Source organism: Chiroxiphia lanceolata, chromosome 3, assembly GCF_009829145.1.
Source record: "Chiroxiphia lanceolata isolate bChiLan1 chromosome 3, bChiLan1.pri, whole genome shotgun sequence".
NCBI lineage: Eukaryota > Metazoa > Chordata > Aves > Passeriformes > Pipridae > Chiroxiphia > Chiroxiphia lanceolata.
In genome coordinates this window covers 112,320,530-112,340,996 of record NC_045639.1, presented here as the reverse complement: position 1 = coordinate 112,340,996, position 20,467 = coordinate 112,320,530, and the positions used below count along the sequence as shown (strand labels likewise).

The 20,467-nt window shown below is 40.6% G+C and overlaps 2 protein-coding genes across 3 annotated transcripts; one reads left to right on the top strand and one right to left on the bottom strand.

Annotated features, from left to right (window-relative positions):
* The first annotated feature begins 2,437 nt into the window (after positions 1-2,437).
* Positions 2,438-11,260, top strand: LOC116783724 (cytochrome P450 2K6-like). The gene is made up of 9 exons (XM_032681510.1): positions 2,438-2,874; positions 4,474-4,636; positions 5,699-5,848; positions 6,319-6,479; positions 7,124-7,297; positions 7,911-8,052; positions 8,762-8,946; positions 9,029-9,170; positions 10,378-11,260. The coding sequence occupies exons 1-9, from the start codon at positions 2,692-2,694 to the stop codon at positions 10,563-10,565; spliced, it is 1,488 nt and encodes a 495-aa protein (XP_032537401.1). The 5' UTR covers positions 2,438-2,691; the 3' UTR covers positions 10,566-11,260.
* On the bottom strand, positions 11,255-20,432 carry GLYATL3 (glycine-N-acyltransferase like 3). Of its 2 annotated transcripts, XM_032681512.1 has the most exons (6): positions 18,877-20,432; positions 17,857-17,942; positions 16,915-17,022; positions 15,802-15,928; positions 15,238-15,364; positions 11,255-14,378 (listed from the first exon to the last, which is right to left on the bottom strand). In XM_032681512.1, the coding sequence occupies exons 2-6, from the start codon at positions 17,932-17,934 to the stop codon at positions 13,952-13,954; spliced, it is 867 nt and encodes a 288-aa protein (XP_032537403.1). In that variant the 5' UTR covers positions 17,935-17,942; positions 18,877-20,432; the 3' UTR covers positions 11,255-13,951. The 2 variants fall into 2 exon arrangements, with proteins under 2 accessions (XP_032537403.1, XP_032537405.1); XM_032681514.1 differs by lacking the exon at positions 18,877-20,432 and having other exon boundaries at positions 17,857-18,033.
* Positions 20,433-20,467: the final 35 nt, after the last annotated feature.

Genomic DNA, 20,467 nt, shown 5'->3' with positions numbered 1-20,467 from the left:
TCTCAGAAGTTTCCTGTCCCAGAGAAATCAGTCATTCAGGTTCTTTCAAAAAAACAGAGGAGGGAGATAGATCATTTTGTTAAATCAGAACTTCAAATGTTACTTTCTTTTCCATGTCACTGTGCCCTTGAAGTGTATGATTTGTTCTTCTGAAGGGTCATTTCCCTAATTGCTCACCTCCATACTTCAGCTGCCAGTGGCATTTGGTTCTCTGTCTTAGGGTATTTTCTTTGGTTGGTTATTTCCCAGTTAATCAAAAGTTTAAATACCCTGAGTCAGTAAAGCTTCTTTAATAATTAGTTACAACTTCTGTGTAATATGTTACTGGACATAAAATATTTTACCAAGAACTTTGCTCTTCCATGAGAGAGCCTCACTCTGGTAGGAAAGGAAAGTAAGGAGGAAAACAAGAGATGGGGTGGAGGACAAGCTTAGAGGTTGGGACTGAAAAGTAAAGCAAACTGCTCTAAATTCAAGTCTTTTCTTTCTCATAAAAGACTGACAATTTTTTATTCCTTCCAATAACCATTAAACATTGTGTCTTACCTTTGTTCTCACCTTGACATGTTAGTTTTTATATTAAAAAAGCTTAAATAAGGTTTATTTTTTTAAGCAAATAAAAACTCTAATTATATCTTATTTAAACTAGCCAAAGGTCAAGCTCATTGTCAAAACACCAGTGGATGATCATAATTTGAAGATTGTTTTACAGTTCTTCAGCTCTGTCAGAGCAGTATCTTTGTATTTCATTATTGAAAGGCAAATTTATTTGAAAGCCATTGGCTGAATATTTGCTTATAAAATTTCTTTTCATATTTGTATTCAAATCCGTTGCTGATTAAATGCATGAATTTAATGATCAGGTGGCCAACTGTATTTGTTTCACATTTCTTGAGGATATATAGTCTTCTTTCTCTCTCAGTGGGATCAACCTGTTAAAAAAGTATGCATCGTGAGAGTCTTGCCAAAAGAGAACTCTTCCTCTTCTTCACAAGCCTTCCTGCAGAAGTTCACCTTTCAGTCACCCCTCAGCTCCTTGTTAATTAAATTTCAGATATATGTGGCAAGACTGACATTCTCTGTGCCTTTTTACCCCGTCTGGGAAGGTGGAGTAGAATCAGGCCAACTGGCACTCAGCTGGACACAGGCCCTGGACTTTTTCCAGGACAAATTCCAGGTAGGTGAAATGTCTTGGTCTGTTTTTCGAAGACCCTGGGACAGCAGCAGACTCAGGGTAAGGCAGTACATGAGTAGGCTTGTTGGAGCTCCTGTTCAAGGCTCCCAGCCACATGCCAGGGCACTTTTCCTCTAGGTTTCTGCACCTCCATCCCCGGGGGCTGACTCCTCTCCTCTACCTCTGGTCACATCTCTGCAGGGATCCTGATGCTCTTAGGAGATAAGAGCAAGGGGCTCAGCCTGGGCACCTCCCCTCAAACAGCCTTCACCTTCTTGCCTCAAGGCCATGTACAATTTAGGGCTCTAGACTTCTACTAGAAACTCTTCCAAACACTGTTCTTCAGGCTGTGGCTCAGCTTCTCCGGCCAGTGAAAGACCTGGATGTTTTCTTCTCCATGGCTGCTTCTTCTAACAACTCCCTCTCTGCTGCTCAACTCTCTTAAAGTCTAAGACATGAGTCAGACTGTACCTCAGCCCTCTTTCCTCACCCAACAGAGGACATCTTTTCTCAATGAGGTGTCCAGTTCTGGGATCCTCAATTTGAAAGAGATATGGACAGACTGAAGAGAGTCCAGCAAAAGGCCACAAAGATGCTGAAGGAACTGCAGCATCTCTTATATGGAGAAACACAGAGAGATTGGACTGTTTAGCCTAGAGAAGACTCAGGGGGATCTTACCAGTCTGTATAAACACCTGGAGGAAGGCTCAAATAAGTCAGAGCCAGACTCTTCTCAGCGTGTACCCAGTGACAGGACCAGAGGCCATGGGCACACACTGGAGCAGGGGAGGTTCCTCTGAACATCAGGAAATACCTTTTTGCTGTGAGAATGACCAAGCACTCCAGGTTGCCCAGAAGGTTGTGGAGTCTCTCTCCTTAGAATCCTAGAATTGTTTAGGACCTTGGAGATATTCAAAATCTGTCTGGACATAGTCTAGGACAACTTGATGGCCCTACTTGAGGAATGGGCTCGGACCAGACAAATTCTAAAGTCCCCTCCAACCTCAATCATTCCATGATTCTGTGACTGGAAATTCTCAGTGAATTCAATGGAAGCAAAGTTAAGCCAATTCCTAGGTATTTTAAAAAAATAAGTCTGTGCACTACTACTCCCTTGGGCAGTGGCATTTTGATTTCAGTTCTCAGAGTATCAAGGCTGTACCTGTACTAATGACAGAAACTTAATTAATCAGTAACCAGGACAGTGTACAGAGTTTATGACTTTTATACCAAAAACCAGGTCAACAACCTGTAGTTCTCCATGTTGTTGGACTTTCATACTCGGACACTGAGCTGTACTCTCACCCAGTCACACACTTGGCTAGCAAACATTTACCTGCTGAGGTAAGCACAGAGGGAGAGAGCTAAACCAGTCACAAACTGCAAGAAAAGTATCTGGGAAAGAGGTTTACGGACTAACACAGAAGTCTCCAAAGGGAAATTTTTGCAGGAGGACAGAGACCCAGAGTCCACGTTTTCTCTTTTCTCTTCTGTGGCAAACACTTTGTTGAACAGAGATGGACTGGAGCAGCAACACTTCCATTGGTTTAGTGTTCATCCTGGCTTTTCTATACATTTTGAAAATAGCAGGTTTCTGGGACAACCAGAGAAAGAATTTTCCTCCAGGACCAAGAGCATTACCTATAATTGGAAACCTTCACTTGTTTGATTTGAAGAGACCCTACAGGACTTATGTACAGGTAATAATTTTCTTTTCTATTGGTCCCATAACTACACATATCACTGAACCCATAGTCCAAGATGTCGGAGAGTTTCTCCTACTGCCCCTGACATGTTGTATCAATGACTGACCCTTTAGCAAGGGACAGGAGATGGTTATTTGAGTAGAAAACTTTGAATGTAGAAAGATTTGTTCTTTACTGTAATATTTTCTCCATGTAGCTTCATGCATCCAGGTTTCAGCCTTAAACAACTCTCAAATTAATAACAAGGGTCCACCTTATTTTTGTGATAATTTTGAGGAAAAGGTAACTGAATAAGGAGTGATTTTGATATGTGGTCTAACTTCCTCTGCTGATTGATGTGTCTGGACCTGTTACTGGAGCTTCTTACCTTCACTGATTCAGCAAACTTTCTCATCTCTCTTTCCTCCTTCCTTCCCCAAAAGATGAAGATAACTATATACACTTGATATTCAGGGCCAACAGTTGCCAGAATAATAAACCTTATGTTTTTCTTCTAGTACTTTCTCCACCCAGTTTATTGCAGGGCTTTCCTGACTTTGAGTCAGAAGACTTCAATGAACCTACTCCTTTCTTAGAGTTTTTTCCACTTAGACATTACAATTAGACATCCTCCTTGCTGATGATTTCAAAATGATTTCAAGATGATTCGCACCTACAAATCTGGATGTTGCATCCACAAATCAAAAGATTGCTTAGATGCACAATCTAGAATATCACTGTAGCTATCCAGTACAGCCTAATCATGTCGACAAAAGCAAATTCCATGTGTTTTCAGGCCAACAGAACCAACATGTCTCTGCTGTAATTCAGTGATTCCATGCTAATGCAGGAGGTTGGTTCTCTGACGAGTATAATTCAGATATGTGTCACTGCTCCTCTTATTTCATATATAGTTGGCTCTACTCGCTTACCAGTTACTGAACATTTTCCACATTGTTGCTAAGTAGCTGTTTTCTGTTTCTCTCTGCAAACACAGAAGAAAATAAGGACAGTCAGGAAAGCCCCCTCCAATTGTCAGGAGAATTAGGAACAATGAGTTATATAAAAATAAATCTACCTGTACCAGCTAAAAAGGTGTCTCCAAGACAGATTCATGGAAGATATAGTCATATATAAAAAGTGTGAATTTACCTAATGCTAAATCCTGGCCCAGAAAACAAAAGTTCGGGGGGGGGGGGGGGGGGGGGGGGCGTTATACAATAGTGGTAGCAAAGGTTTGAACAGGTTTAGCCAGTGAACAAAAGAAACAAAATAGCATAGAAATAAGTATGAAAACACGAGTCAAAAATTAAAATTTAGAGGGGTTTCTGAGGGAAAACAGAGCTGTCAGCATAATCCTTTGCTGATCTAGGGTTGACACTTCTGCTTACTTTCGCACAGTGGGGCTCCACTCCCAACTGTGCCATTTAGTCATTAACCATCACAATGTCTGGCACGTTCACATTATTTAAATCAACTCTCTTTCCCTGGACTTGGGAAAATATTTAACATGGCAGAAATTCAGAAGCAGGACAGGGAAATAAGCAGCACTGAAAGGGTGAATTTCTTCATAAGCTGTAAAGTCTGTAAATCCCTGTTCTCTTCTCCTGACAGCTGTCAAAGGAATATGGCCCAGTCTTCAGTGTTCAGATGGGGCACAGGAAAGTAGTTGTGATTTCTGGGTATGAGACAGTGAAGGAAGCTCTTGTAAACCAGGCAGATGCATTTGCAGAGAGACCTAAAATCCCAGTCTTTGAAGATTTGACCAAAGGAAATGGTAAGTTGGTTTTATATTTCCTTTGTCAGCTTGACTTGTTCAACTTTTTTTCCTTCCTGTAGACAAAGCAGGAGCTGGGATATCACTTTGGATCAGAGGCCACAAAAGGCTTTGGAAATAGGGAGCAATCTCATTGACTTCAGTGGATTTATTCAAAGCTGAAACTACTGACAGTGACAACAAAGCAGCCACAACTCTAAAAATAACCACAGCAACAGGTAGTTGATATTGTGACAATTTCAGGATCTAGAACAGGGAATCCAGGTCATGGAAGCATTTCTAGCTCTCATGGCATGGCTCTGGACTTGTGTTTTTTCTGAATATGGTAATAGAATGGAACACAAACAGAATTGGGGATCTATTTTAAAAGGGGACATACTATACTGAGCTGGGTTTCAAAATGGGAATTTCATACCAAAGCTTCATTCTAATTTAGCATGAGAGTTTCATATTTACATCTCCAAAAATTACACCCTTGGGCAAAGTCAGGAATAATTCTGTGCACATTTTAACAGCTGTATTTTTTGAACATATTATGCACTTAAGCTTTCTTTTCACTTTATTTTTTTCATTGGAGAAAAAATATAGCTGAAGTCATTACTTATATTGGTGTAAAAAATTCAGTGGAAAGAAAAACCTGATTGTGGAGGTTTTAAGAAACTACCTGAATTTTAAAGACATTTGTGCCTGGTCAGTTTTGTCCAGAAATCATCAGACACATGAGATCTCAGTTCAATTCCACTTCCAAACTATGATGATCAGTGGTTTGAACTTGAATTTCCAATGCCATCTTTCTTTCAGTGACAAGTGTCTCTTAGGATATAAACTCTTCTTAAGATTTGATTACCTACATCTTAAATAGTTATCTTTTTTTTTGTGCAACAAAACTATTGTTGAGGACTGACAGTACTTAAGGCAAAGTTGTGTTTTGACTCAGTCAGAAGTAATTTAGTTTTTAAAAGTGACTACTACTAAACAGCTCCATTCTGTGTTAGAATTCTGTGTTAGAAAAATCAGTTATTTCTAATCTTCTGCCACCTTGAAATGTTCTCTTTGTGTCAGGGGTTGTTTTTGCTCATGGTGAAAACTGGAAGGTGATGCGAAGATTTACTCTCACAACCTTACGAGACTTTGGGATGGGGAAAAGGGCCATTGAGGATCGAATTGTGGAGGAATACGGGTACCTGGGAGACACCATTGCCTCACAACAAGGTGGGTGGGTGATTCATTCTTCAAACCTGTAGAAACATGGAATCGTGGAATGGTTTGGGTTGAAAGGGACCTTAAGGATCATCTCATTTACCTTCCTGCCATGGGCAGGGACACCTCCCACTCTCCCAGGCTGCTCCAACCCGACCTTGAACACTTTCAGGGGTGGGGCAGCCACAGCTTCTCTGGGAAATCTCTTTCAGTGCCATCTCTAAGGTTTTGCTCAAGGACCCAGAGGCCTTCTGAACCTTCTCAAGTTCAGACCTTTTTAAGAAATGTACTACAGGCTGAATGAATTTGATGGATTTGGTTCCTCTGGCATTTTTGTGTCATGGCATGGTATTCTGGCATTGAATGATGATCAATAACGGCAATCAATCATAGGAAATAAATAGCAATAATTAGTATTAAATTTACATCTACAAATTACATCTCTTGCCACAACATAACACATTCTTTTGTTCATTGTATAGGAAAGCCCTTCGACGCCAGTAAAATAATTAATGCAGCAGTTGCCAACATAATTGTGTCAATATTACTTGGAAAACGATTTGACTACAAAGACTCCAGATTTGTGAGACTTCTAAATCTGACCAATGAAAGTGTGAGGCTTGCTGGGAAACCTTTGGTCACGGTAATGATAAACATACTTATGTTGCTTTTCCACTGGATTCCATGGGAAAGCAGCAATACTGGTAGTGAGTGTCTTCTGTTAAACAGGCAAATCTAAGACTTTGGGAGATAATAGGTTTACAGAGCAATTTCTTGTGCAAAACAAAGCTTGAGAGACAGTCTGCAAATCTTGAAGCCAACAATCAAACTCCCAGTCTCTCAAAAACAAACTTAAACTATAGTTTGAAGAGTGCTAAGGAGTAATAAATATTCTCTGATACTTGCATGCAATGCTGCCTCACACCAGATTAATTTCTGTTCCTTTAGGCTTTGAAAAATAAAAGAGAGTTAGTGGTAAAGCTAATTAAAACAGGAAAAAAGTTGCTGGACAATATTTCCATCTCCATGGTGGTAACTTGCAGCTGTTTGAGTCTGACATTAACACTACTCCTGCAAAATAATAATTTTGGGCTGAGAATTTTCCTTGTATTCGGTGGTCCCCGATGGATTATCTACCATGAATTATTTTTTCATATTCTAAAGAACAAAATATTAATGTTAAGTTTTTGTCTTTGTATCTGCAAAATGGGCACAATATCACTAATTTGTTTCTGTAGTGTTTTCAGACCTCTGGCTTGTAAATTCTAACAACTTCCACTCTTGTAGATGTACAACATCTTCCCATACCTTGGATTCCTGCTAAGGGCTAACAAGACTCTTCTCCAAAACAGAGATGAATTCCATGATTATGTAAAAGTTACTTTTCTAGAACGTCTCAAAAACCTGGACAAAAATGACCAAAGAAGTCTTATCGATGCTTTCCTGGTTAAGCAGCAGGAGGTAACTGTAATTTTTCTCGTTCATTGCAACTTTTATGGTTCTATGAAGACACAACTTCTTTTCAGTCCTTATAATTACAGCTAAATTTCTTTAGGAAATCTATCTTCGACAAAACACATATAACAAAGTGGTAGAGTTGAACACATGCTTCACTCTGTTGCAGTTCCAACCCCTTTTATTCAGCAAACATTTATTCTTATTTATTTCCTTCAGACTGTATCAATATATTTACAGAGGCTGCATCTTTTTTTAAACTGCTTTCTCTGTTGTCCCAGACTTTCTGGTTCTTTCAAGAACATAACTCATCGCAGAATAAAATCACTACCTGGGCTTTATTGGGACTCTTATTTGGGGTCTCTAATATATCTGGGTTACCTTCTCCATAGAGAAAGCAGCTCCCTTTGCAGCTGGCCCCAGTAAATACAGAGATCATGCAAAATATAAAACCTAGGTCAGCATTATTCTCCAGGTACAAGCCCAAAGCTCTTCTTTGCATTTCATACTCATTTTAAAATACAGTATTTATTTCTTAGTAAATGTTTTTCTACATAAATTGCATTCTCACATGGAAAGCTTTAAGTTTTCATCCTTTTATCTCAACCACTTTTTTCAGGAGAAATCCACTACCAATGCTTACTTCCATAATGGCAACTTGCTAAGCTTGATGAGCAATTTGTTTACTGCTGGTGTTGAGACAATTTCCACCACACTATACTGGGGCTTTCTGCTGATGCTAAAATACCCTGAAATTCAGAGTAAGTGATTTTATGACAGATACTGTTACACTCAGGGCATTAGGAACCAAATGCGAAGCTGGAGGGTCAACACATCTGTTAATACACAGCTACAAAAAGCCAAGATTTCCCATCAATTATAGTCTAGGTAATGCTGTGCCCTGTGGTCCAGACCCAGTGAGGGGCACACTGGCCAACCTACCACAGATTATAAATAGAGTTCATACAGACCAGGCCCTTTGCTCAGGAAAATCTCATTAATTAATAAGACACGAACTGTCCTGTGTGGGGCAATTAAACTGTTCCAGGTGTCCCTCAGAAATGGGTTGTTGATAAACCAAAGGCCTGTGCAGATGTTAAATGGACCGTACTGAGGCATCAGATACCTGAGAAGATGCAGGGAATTGCCCTTTGTCTGACATCTGCATTCCAGTTGATAGTACAGGGCTGTTTGGAGTCAAAATGGATTTCTGAGACTCCAGTTGGGCAGAGTAAGAACTTTAGACAGAAGAGAGGGCACAAAAAAAAGTCTTTAGGTTTCTTGTTCGTAAAGAAACAATCAAATACTCTAATTCTGTTCACCTTCCATTATTTCCAACTGGAAAAAAAAAAAAGACTTTTGGAGAATTTATGATTTTCATTTCTTTTTCTACTTTACATCAATAAAGCACAGGATTTCTCAGGGATGAATGAGACCTTGTTTCTTTCTCATACTTGATTCCTTCCTCAGGAAAGGTCCAAGAAGAGATAGATCAAGTGATAGGGTCAAACCCCCCACGGATCGAGCACCGAACTCAGATGCCATATACAGATGCTGTCGTCCACGAAATCCAGAGGTTTGCCAATATCCTGCCATTGGATCTGCCTCATGAGACTGCTGCAAATGTCACCCTCAAAGGCTATTTCATTCCCAAGGTGAGATGCCTATAGGACTGTTTTTTAACATTTCTTCTTCCTGAATTTGTCCAGGGATTAATTCCACTGTCCTGTTTTGCAGGGAACCTACATCATCCCCTTGCTGACCTCAGTCCTGCGCGACGAGTCGCAGTGGGAGAAACCAGACATGTTCTACCCTGAGCACTTTCTCGATGCCAGTGGGAAATTTGTGAAGAAAGATGCTTTCATGCCCTTTTCAGCAGGTGCTTCCTCTTTTCCATTTACTGTCATTGCAAGTAACTACTTTTTGCAAGGGCTACTTGTACTTTTTGCTACTGAAGCCTGGCCTCCATATGATCTTTTTAATGAGGCCATTTCACACCCCATGTTTCACAGATTTCTGAGGGGACACCTCTGATAAGAGCAAGTACTCCCAAATGGCTGCTAATTCCTCCAGCCTCTGGATGTTATTGGTGTCTCAGTTAGCACTGAACAAATATAAATGAGACTTTGTGGTGCTTTTTTAAATATGAGAAAAGTTTTCAGCAAATTCCATGATGGTTTAGGTAACATATATCTGCATTATAATCTGTAGCCCACAACTTCTCAATGTCTTGGTTTTGAGTCTTACCACACCCAGTTGCACTGTCTATGACCACAAAAAGCACACACCAAAGGTGGCTTCTGTGTCTTTCCTGTTTTATTTTTCCATGTCCCCTTTAAAAAAGTCATGAATAACGTCAGCTGGGTCAAGATTTCATATACTGTGACAACAGGGAGGAGCTGTCATATAAAAACCCAAATTCTGTGTAAAATCAAAGAACAGAAAGAGGTTGCATTTTGAGTTTTTTTGAGGTTTTCCCAGAGTGTAACATACACCTGAGTTTAAAAGCTGCTGCAGTTCAACAGGACTGAGAAAAATTTACATTTACAGCACTTTTGAATATCCATAGAATATGCCCCCCACCTTCCCTCTCAGTCCCACACTGGCCAGCATTTGTGAGTTTCCAAGGAATTTTCTGACAAATTTTAATATAAAAAATTGCCTATATATAGACTAACAGAGCCAAAGCCCAGACTCAACCAGTTGGTCAGGGATTCAAAAATTGGGCCAAGTAGACAAAAAAATCTGAAAATGAAGAAAAAAAATCAGATTTTATTGAAAACTAGAATTAAGGAATTCAGATTGCATTTCCATACATTTCTCCCCAAAATGCAAGCATTTAGACAAAGGAAAACTAAAAAAAAAACCCACCACCAGTTAACTGGCTTTGTTATCATACCTCTGAAGATCACTTCTTTACTCAACAGACTTTTAAAAGCTGCTAAGTTCTTCATTCATAGCCGGGATAGGATATTTCAGGTGTTCTGGACTCCCAATGACCTTTCTCCAAGTAAGAGATGCTTAAGGTTTTTCTTTTCTTCCAACTATTGAAGAAGCAGCTCCCACTGACTCTTATTTTATTCCAGGGAGGAGGATCTGTGCTGGGGAGACTTTGGCCAAAATGGAGCTCTTCCTCTTCTTCACCAGCCTCCTGCAGAGGTTCAACTTCCTGCCTCCACCTGGCGTTTCCACCTCAGACCTGGACCTCAGCCCTGCTATTTCATTTAATATCATCCCCAAACCCTATAAAATGTGTGCTGTAACACGTTCCTAGAGCTCTAAGCAGCATTTATTTGTTTCAAAAATGTTCAAATTACTTTTCCATGACATATGCCTTCCTAATCCTTTGACTGAAACAATTCACAACTTAATGACGGTTTTCAGTACTTCTAAACCAAAGTGGTGTTCTTTTATTTTTTATTTACTGGGGAAGGGCAGAAATGGACCAGAAATATGAACTAACGTATGGTTCATGTTAGATCACCTCATCTGGGCTAAATAATACAGACTCTCAGCTTTCTTATTCTTATTTCAGTTTTCACTGTTTGTTGAAAGTATATCCCAAAAAACACTCCAAAGTGCAGGTTTCTCCAAAGAGACATATGGACCATGAAGTTGTGCCTGGTTTGTATTATTGCACTTAAAGACAAGCACTGCAGAGCCTCTGTGGTGAATGTGGGATGTTCAGAGCTTCAGGTCTTTAGAACAGAAGGGCTTGTTCAGTCAGATTGTTTTTGAAGCTGGGTTGGGTATCCTGTTCCCCAATGCCTTATTGCAGTTTATTCCTCTGGCTCTTCTCCCTACTCCTTCCACTGCCACGTGCAAAGAAATCAGAGTTCTGTACCTGTTATAGCAAATCACTTCTCAGGAAAAACCTTAAGCCAAGTTGACCTGAGTCCAGAGGGTCTAAGATTTTTCCTGAATCTCCTGTAAATGGATAAGCTCAGAAAAATAAAGTGGACACCTGCAGAAAATGGCTGGTGACTTTGTAATGAACCCTCTAAGGGGCTGTTAAACATTGCATAAACATTGTGTGCAAATTCCAGCTGACAGAGGGCTCCCAACTCCTGGTAACTGTAAAAGGAATTTAAAATTGACTGAGAGCCAAAGTAGCCTTGGGCTGATTCTGCTTCAAGCCTGTGCAACTGCTCTGCCCCTGAGGGCAGCGTGGGAGTTGGGTGGTGCTCTTGGTTCAGGTCCAGCATCCTCAGGTGCCACCCAGACACATCAGGGCTCATGGCCCAGGTGCTGGGGACATGAACAGCGTTGTTTACTGAGTGATCACTATGGGGTGTGTAGGGGACCCTTCCCTCACCAACCACGACAAGATCACCTCTTTCCTGACTCTTCTATCGACTGAGAAAAATGGAAAGTTTCTGGAATAGTTCAAAGCTTTTACACATCAGTGGAAACACACCCATCACAGCTCAGACATGACCCTCCCAGACATTACAGTGTAAACCTTATTTTCCTTCCTCCTGTCCCATCATACAGTCAAGTATTTCTGGTGGTGCTCTGCCTAAACCTCAACCCAGGTGTAGAATGACAGGTATTAAACAAAACTCCACCTAAAAGGAGGAAAACTTCAAGTATTACATAACTCGTTCTCTTTACTGTAGATACCCTTTTATCACATCACCACAGAATTCCTGATTTATCTCAAAAATACTTTTGACAATTAAAAGAGATCATCTCAGTTATGAATAATCCTTATTGTTTGGGAGTATGAAAATAAGCAGTTATGGAGAGGCACAAGATCATGGATGACTCTGTAAGGCTCCATTGCAAGGACATCAAAATGTCTCTGCTGGGGCCGCAGCCTGCTCCAGTACTGAGCCTGCAGACCCCAAAAATCAAAAAGTTGGCAGCCTTGTCTGAACTGACCCTTCTCTTTCCTCCAGAACCTCTATTTGCTGAGGCAGTCTGAAATTCTGCCTTTCACATGGAGGGCCCTGTGGTGCACGATCACCTCAGGCCCTTCGCTGAGGTATCTCTGTTTATCAGATGGTTAATTTCTGTCTCCAAACCAAACAGCCACTGGATTTAGTTACCTGGAAATTATTCTCCTTCTCATTAAATGTAGGAACTCCACAGCTTCTGTAAAAATGGTCTAATTAGGCTGAATAAGAATCTAGAGGTAGACATCTGGCCCTCTTGAAGGCAATAGCAGAATTACCAAATCCAATTACCTGGATTTGAAAAACACAGTGATGTTGATAAATTCAGTTTTCCTAAAATACTAGGCTGTCTTAAATCCAAATTGGCCTTTGATCCATTTCCCAAAATTCTCACTTTTCTATGGGCTTGCAAAAAGTCTCTGTTGTGTGCCAAAAGCTCTCTCCTGCTGGGATTCCCTGCTTTACATAAAAAAAAAAAAAATCAGTTTTTAGAAATTTATAAAGTAGAATCATGGCTTGCTTTTCCAAAAACGAATCTTCCGGCCCTGTATGAGTGACTCACACACTGTCTTTCAGATGGCACTGCACATACAAATGCCACTCTTATATTTATTGTACTATAAACCTCAGAAATCTAAAATATTAATGGAATATTTGACTATTAGGGAAATTAAATGTGTCAATCCATCTTTCTGCCCTCCTTCAGAGCCTTTCTGTAGGCTTTGTTCTCTAAAGTCCTTTCCCTGAATTTCATGATTCATTGTCTCAGGTAGAGAGACAAGGTTCACCTTGTTTCTCCAACAGACTAACGCTGCAAATCTTCTTTCCCTTTCCCACCATGGCTTGTCTCTCTGTTTCCATCTTTGTTTCACAGACAAATTCAGGAATATATCTGCAGAGCTTCACAGGGTCCCTTTCCACCACCTGGACTCCTTGTTCTTTGTCCATCCTCCACCCTCTGCTCTCCTTCCTTTGCCAGGCAGGACTGGCAAAACTGGTTCCCACTTAGGCTTTAGATAATCTCCTTTTCAAAAAGAGATTCCTTTTATTCTGAACAGAATTCCTGTGAGGTGCCCTTTCAGTTCAGAATATAAACACAAGCTTTAGGCCAAATCTTAATAGCACACATTAAGTATTTAACTGAGGACTGTGAGGAACCTTACCAGCAGTGCTGTAAGATTTTATCCAGTGTTGGTATGTTTAGCTCTACCACAAGTAGCAGATGGACAGATAGATTTGTCTTGATCATAAAGGAGACTTGTTAAATAAGCATAAACAGACTTGTTGCTGTATTAGACATTAAAAGATTTCTTCATAAAGTTTTTTTTTTCAGTTCAGACAGCTCCTTGCAGATTTCTCTGCTTAATTTGACAGACTAATCTCTTTTAGGCCACATTAGGGAAAGGAGAGGCTTGAGGACTTATTCCAAAACCGGCAAATGGGGTTAGAGATGTCCAAGGATCCTGCTGTAGATATTCTAGAAAATGGTTATACAGAAGAAATAATTCTTTCATCAGAAGCAGCACAATTTCAACCGAATTACAGCAAAACTATTACACTTAGAACCATCACCCAGTCATTTGGAACTGCCATGAGCACAGATTTCCTCAAGTAGAGAAGTCATGAGCAGTTACTACCTTTGATTCTAGGATTACACAAGAAACTCTCCTATGATTTCTGATCTCACCCAAGTTATTAAATTCTACCAAAGTTCTCCAGCAGTGCAAAAAAGCTGATCTGAATGTAGGTTTGTGAGGTTTGGCTACAAGTGAGATTTGGCTAAAAAATGAAAAGGTGTATGAATCACTCTGAAAAATGAGCAGGGAAGGAACTGGGCATTCATGCTTTTCAGCAATGTTATTGATGGGATATTTGTCTCCAGGACATTACCCTGAGCTGCAAAGCCACACCTGTGCAATGTCTTAGCTAGAGTAGTAGCCACAAGCCTGCTGTAACCCTTCCTTTGATGCTCTGGCAGGGTGTAATTATGAATCATGGTGGCAAACTGGTCTGTCAGGCTCCAGGAGAGGGGATTCCCATGTTCATCCAAGACACAGGCACTGGGGAAGCAGCAAATGAGGCCAGCAAGATACTTCTGGCACCTTGGGTTGCCTCCCCGTGACCAGGTTTTGCTGAGCAGGCCGGCATGGGAGACACCCAGGTGAGCCAAGGTCAATTTGGGGTCCATCCTAAGGGATAGCACAGAAAGACTGTTAGGCACAAAGCTGTGCCCCTCATTCTCCAAGCAACTGCACTACATTTAAAGCTGCCTTCTCCAGCCAAATAGATTTCCAGGTCTGTATCAGAAAGGGGACTCAAAGCAAGCTGAGTTCATTTGGCTGGAGATTTAGAAATAATTGTAGAGGGCAGCACCTCTCCAGTTTGGGGATTTGTTTTCTATAAGCTCCTGAATCCACTCAACACAATCCAGAAGTGCCTTATTTCTTACAGAAAGACTGGAGAATATGTTAAGAAAGGCAAGGAGCCTTTAGTGAGTGACATTAGGTAGCACAAAAGAGTGGAAAGGATTTCATTTCCAGTCTTACATCCTCCAAGACTGGTAGATTCTTTCTGGATTTCAAATACACTGCAGAGAAATTTTTTATAGGAAGACTGAGGCCTCTGGTTCCCCTACTCTTCTGCTCTGATGTCAGACCAATATTTCACCAGTAGAGGGATGTTAGAAAACTTAGATTCAAGGAGTTGTGTAAAGCTTGCTCTGTGAAAAACAAATTTGGCAGGAATCTGAGATCCACCTATCAAATCTAAGAAGCTTTGACACAGGAAAGTCAAAGGACATTGAGAACAGATCTGTGGATCCCATGTCTACACGAGGAGGAGGGGATGGGGAGTATCCTGAAATGTAAAAATGCAAGAGTGATTGACTAATTAAGGAAAAATCTTGATAAGAATGTAATAGTTCCTTCCTTACCAAGTAATTCCTCAGTCAGGTTTTTGAGACAGTCACAGAGAAAGCCTAACAGTCTTTTAGGAAATACATCACTACAGTAATGACTTCAGTAAATGACATGGAGTGCTCAGACATACCAAAGTTTGACATCTGGCAGCATGTCCGGGTCTGGATGAATAACCATCTGGAAAGAGGATGTCTTCACATCTACTTGCTTGGATAAAGCCACAGTCCTGGATATTTCACATATTCCATCCTGGAGCCCTGTGTATACAAAGATAAATATTAAGGCACTTCACAAATAAAGTGGTTTTTTTAAAAAAATTCTTTTTTTAGGTCTTGTCTGAGTTCAGCTTTCAAACACTGGCTCTCACTAAACCTCTAATGACATATTATTTACTGCTCAGCTCAGTCTGTATGTTGTCTACAGAATCCTATGGCCAGTAGCAAAATTAAACATCAATAAGCATCCCTTCCTGACAAGGAAATAACTTCATCTATGTGAAAGCAGAACTTGAAATGGTAGCAGTGAATATGATGTGGATGAAATTCAGAAAGCTATAAAAATTCTGTATCCTAGATCTTGATTTTTGCTTAAGTACAAAAAAACCCACCCTTTCTGTAGAGCAGAATGGCAAAGTTTATATTCCATGAAAACTACCCATTCTGTTTACTCTGAACCACATAAAACTAGACTGCACCTTGAATCTGAAAAATTTGTCCCCAATTGATGGTATTTGTGTTTTCCAGTAGCTCCCAGTAAGCCTCCAGCTCCTTGTAGAAAACTGCATAAGCATTGGTGTAATGGTCAAGGTCATCCATCTCATTCTGGGGAGAAAAAATATGGAAGAATTACAAATTCTGCCCCTTCCCACACACAAATTTTTCACACTGGAATCAAAACTCACTAAAGGCCAACTCCAGAGACTTAAAAAATGGTATTTGGTTTACAAGGTCTTCAGACCACACCTCTTCTGGAAAACAAAATATGTTCCCTGCCCCTGAAAGAGCTGAAATAAAACAGCCTGGCCTCATCAATACTATTACACCATCTTACTCTCCAAAACAGGCTGGAAACACTCAAACTGCCAGCTGGGGATTGTTCACATCCTGTGCTGACTCCTTCATTGCTGGTTGTCCCAGAGACCTCGACAAGGATTTAGTTGTACCTCATATAAGCCTACAAGAAGAAGGGATTGTTATCTGAGCCTAGAGTTGGGGAAGCATGCACAAATTTGTGCAGCTCAGAGATTGCTTTATCACAGTGGACATAGGGAGTTATGGCAATGCCCCCTCTGAAACCCTCTGTAGCACAGCCTGTAATGAACTACAGGAATGCAGAAGGACCCTTCTTTCACCTTGTAGCAGCATCTGCCCCACCATAAGGTCACTAAGGTTCTTTTTTTGTGTGTCTATCTGCACAAAGGCTGGAAAGACCAAAGAATCCTTGGAGAGGTTTGGTTAAGTGGCATGAGTGCAAATAAAATGTGTCTCTGCATAAACTCTGCAAGTTAATCTTCAATCAGTGTAATCAGGCTAATTACAATCAATTAGAGTGTATATTTCATAACTAAGTTTGTTTATGCTAGAATTCCTAGGCAGAATGCCTCAGGAAAATGCAGCACTCCCTATAGTGTGCTTTGTGCCGGCACCCACTGGGATGTCCTATGGCACTGTATGGTTCCCACCTCCCCATTACACACTTCCCAGATACAGCTGGCTCCATCCATAAAGCTCTCAGAAAGCTGGGAGGAAGGCTCCAGTCATGTTGGATCCACCTCTCGGAAAGAAAGATAAAAACCACCTCCATTTACCTCCCTCTGTGGCCGAGTGATAACAGCTTTGAAGTCTGGCCATGAGTCCACCACCACTTCTGTCCTGAAGGGGTTCCCTCGGCTGATGTTCACCACAGCTCCATAAACCTGCAGGAGGAAGAGCCAATAGAAGAAAGACAGTTTGAGACATGCTACCATTTGTTGTAAACCAGAGACTGAGCCAGTGACACAGAGCTGAAAGCTTCACACACACACATCTCATGTAACCCTTCAGGTATGTAGGCTGAGACCTACACACTGACCAGTAAGGCACAACACCATGAAGATAAACCATTATCTAATTATGCCAACCCTAATCACTATGGAGAGGAGGTGGACCAATGTTCTTCTTTTCTTAAGAATGGGGACTTGGGTTAGTAATCAGGACCAAAAAATAAGACAGGCTGAGAGAGTTGGAGTTGTTAAGCCTGGAGAAGGGAAAGCCCTGGGGAGACCTTAGAGCACCTTCCAGTACCTAAAGGGGCTCTAAGAGAGCTGGAGAGAAACATTTTACAAGGGCCTGGAGTGACAGGACAAGGGAGAATGGCTTCAAACTGAAAGAGGGTCGATTTAGATTAGAAAGAAATTCTTCCCTGTGAGGGTGGTGAGGCCCTGGCACAGGTTGCCCAGAGAAGCTGTGGCTGCTCCTTCCCTGGAAGTGTTGAAGGCCAGGCTGGACGGGGCTTGGAGCAACCTGATCTAGAGGAAGGTGTCCCTGCCCATGCCAGGGTTTTGTAACTGGATGAGCTTTAAGATCCCTTCCAAGAGACAAAACATTCCTCGATTCCATGATATCTCAGATGCAGTTATCCAAACAGCAACTGTCAGTCAGTCCAGAGGAAGCACAACCCTTTCCCTATAGTTTTGATTCCCTGACAAACATCCAAAATCACTGATGGAAATACCACAGAAAACGCAGGTCAGTGCTGTGTGCTGTGTTACCTTAAGGGACTCAGGAAAACTCTTCCTTAACATTTTCTCAAGCATCTGCAGCTTCCTGGAGCAGTTAAGTACCAGCATCTCTCTTGCTGGGAACACATAGAAAATATAAAGATTCACTCAAAAAAAGAGATAATGTGAAGGAACTGAGTGGCATAATTGCTAATTTCATAAAATACAGTATCTCCCACAAGTGTCTTGCTTCAGAATGTACCTGTGTAAAACAAACAAAAAAATTTCCAAAACCAAAAAGTTTTTTTTTTTTTTTTTGGCTTCTCAGAAAGAGTAACTTTACTTAAAAAGTCTAAGGGAAGAATTCAAATCCTAAGGTTTCTCAGAGGTAGCACAATGTTCATTCTTTCTTTTACCTCTTAAATGTGCACCATTTAATCTTAAAAGCATTTCCCTTTGCTGCATTTTGTTATAAATATTAACATACCTTAAGAATTACTGCAGCCATCAAGTATCCACCTTCCTACTAAGGAACATCTTACGAACAGTCACCCCTAAGGATCACAGATCAGCAACCTCATCTGGTGGAAGGTGTCCCCGCCCATGGCAGGAGGTTGGAACCAGTTGAGATTTAATGTCCTTTCCAACTCAAACCCTCCTATGATTCTATGATTACATGTAGGTATTTACCTTCCTTGAAGCTTATATTCCATTTTCTCACCCTATTCAATGGAAAAACTGTCTCTGGGTCACTGCATCACTCACTGCACGTGCAACTATAAAGGCAGCATCAGTACATGTTTGCATACACAGCTACTTTTACTGAAGGACAGTTCTAAGACCTTTATGCCTGGAAATACTTTCAGATTGGGAAAAAAATATTGATATGTATAGCTACTTTTACTGAAGGACAGTTCTAAGACCTTTATGCCTGGAAATACTTTCAGATTGGGAAAAAATATTGATATGTATAGCTACTTTTACTGAAGGACAGTTCTAAGACCTTTATGCCTGGAAATACTTTCAGATTGGGAAAAAATATTGATATGTATAGCCCACCTGATCACTTACCTGCCTTCAGTCTTGGAGCTCACCCTTCCAAAGTGCAACAATAACTTGAAGTGAGGAGACTATAAAATACATCCACTTCGTGGTTGCTTCTGCACAGGGAATGATGAGAGTCCTCGTTCAGAATCTCAAACCTATAAATTTATTGATCCAAGTTGTTCTAAATTGGTATACTGCTCCTAGCAGCTTTGTTCTGTCTTTTTTGGGGGGAGCATGGAAATAAAAGCCAGAGCCAGCCACACCTTCAGAGGAGGAGGGACTCTGTAAGAAAAGTGACACAGGGCTTGTTCAGGAGTATACGTTCTAGAAAGAACTTTTAATTTTTTCATGAGGACATTTAATCTCTTTGCATTCATACCAGTGAATGGTATGCTTTGCACACACTTATAATGATCTCTTCTTCTCAGTGGGAGGGAAATTAGTTCTCATTTTCAGCGCCAAGGTTCTTACCATGAGGTAAACTGAGACCAGAGAAACCCAACCCAGCTCAGTGGCACCAAACACCACTTTGAGGTGGCAGCCCTGTTCCCCTTTTGCCTGAGTTTTCAGTTGTCCCTGTCAGTCCAGATGATGTTAACCCATCCTGTCCTCTGGATTTGAACTGGATAACCTACAGACAAGGCAGAAGAGTCGATACAGAAAGAACGTCGAAGTGTTACACGAGAGGACATGCAGATGTTTTGCTTGAACATAAGAAAGGGTTGATATGGGATACAGATGAATGTTACTGATATATCTTAAGAAATATGTATCTTATAACTTGTTGCTTGAAGCCAAGGCTTGTGAAATTGAAGTTTCAGATGCTTCCAGGTCATATCACACAAGTTCACAGCTCCACACAGACTGATCAACAGGGAATCTGCTCCTAGAGGGGTCTTCTAATCTCATCAAAGCCACAATCCGACCATTCTGCACTGAATGAAGTGTATCCAACATCAAGTAAGTTGAGCTAAGACCACTTCCTAAATGTCTGGATTTATGTTCCTGGTTTATGTTTTTCTGCTTATGTGTGCATGACAACCCCAAGATAACAACATCCTAAGAACAGCCAGCCTATCAAAAATCACCTAGTCTCAGGAAAAAATTAAAATTAAAATAGTTAATTAAAAAAATTAACCTGTACCTATCTACCCCTGTAATGCAGAAGCTCCTTCTTCAATTACTGCTATTTCAGCTTTCCTTGTGTGGAAGCTGTATCTGACTCCTACTTACTGCCCTTTTCCACACTTTCTTTTGAAAGTATTAAAAAAAAAAAAATGAAAAGGTATCCATTGGTTCAGGCAGTTCAAAACCCACATAGTCATTTGCTCACAATTAAATCACCCTCAGTGAAACAAAGCAAAAATTAAGATGCTGGCATGCAGGAAAATCATGAGTTAAAGTACTTTTGGGTAAAGTCAGTAAATGCTCCCCTTGTCAAGTGATCAAAAATTTGAGAAATATTTTTAAATAATTATGCATGGGTAAACAGATTTTTTAATTTCATTTTCATCCTCCAAAGCCAAAAGGTATTTGACAGTTAACGAAATACAAGGTGAGTACACAACTCTGAGATCAGAGCTTAGCTCTATAATGTTCTCGGGTAGTTTCCACA

Coding starts and splice junctions, on each gene's coding strand:
- LOC116783724 (XM_032681510.1), top strand. CDS start 2,692: ATGGACTGGAGCAGCAACACTTCCATTGGTTTAGTGTTCATCCTGGCT. Junction 6,480..7,123: donor CTGGGAAACCTTTGGTCACG/GTAATGATAAAC, acceptor CCACTCTTGTAG/ATGTACAACATCTTCCCATA. Junction 8,053..8,761: donor AAAATACCCTGAAATTCAGA/GTAAGTGATTTT, acceptor TTCCTTCCTCAG/GAAAGGTCCAAGAAGAGATA.
- GLYATL3 (XM_032681512.1), bottom strand. CDS start 17,934: ATGCTGGTACTTAACTGCTCCAGGAAGCTGCAGATGCTTGAGAAAATG. Junction 15,929..16,914: donor TCACTCGGCCACAGAGGGAG/GTAAATGGAGGT, acceptor TTTTCTCCCCAG/AATGAGATGGATGACCTTGA. Junction 14,379..15,237: donor CTGCCAGATGTCAAACTTTG/GTATGTCTGAGC, acceptor GCTATCCCTTAG/GATGGACCCCAAATTGACCT.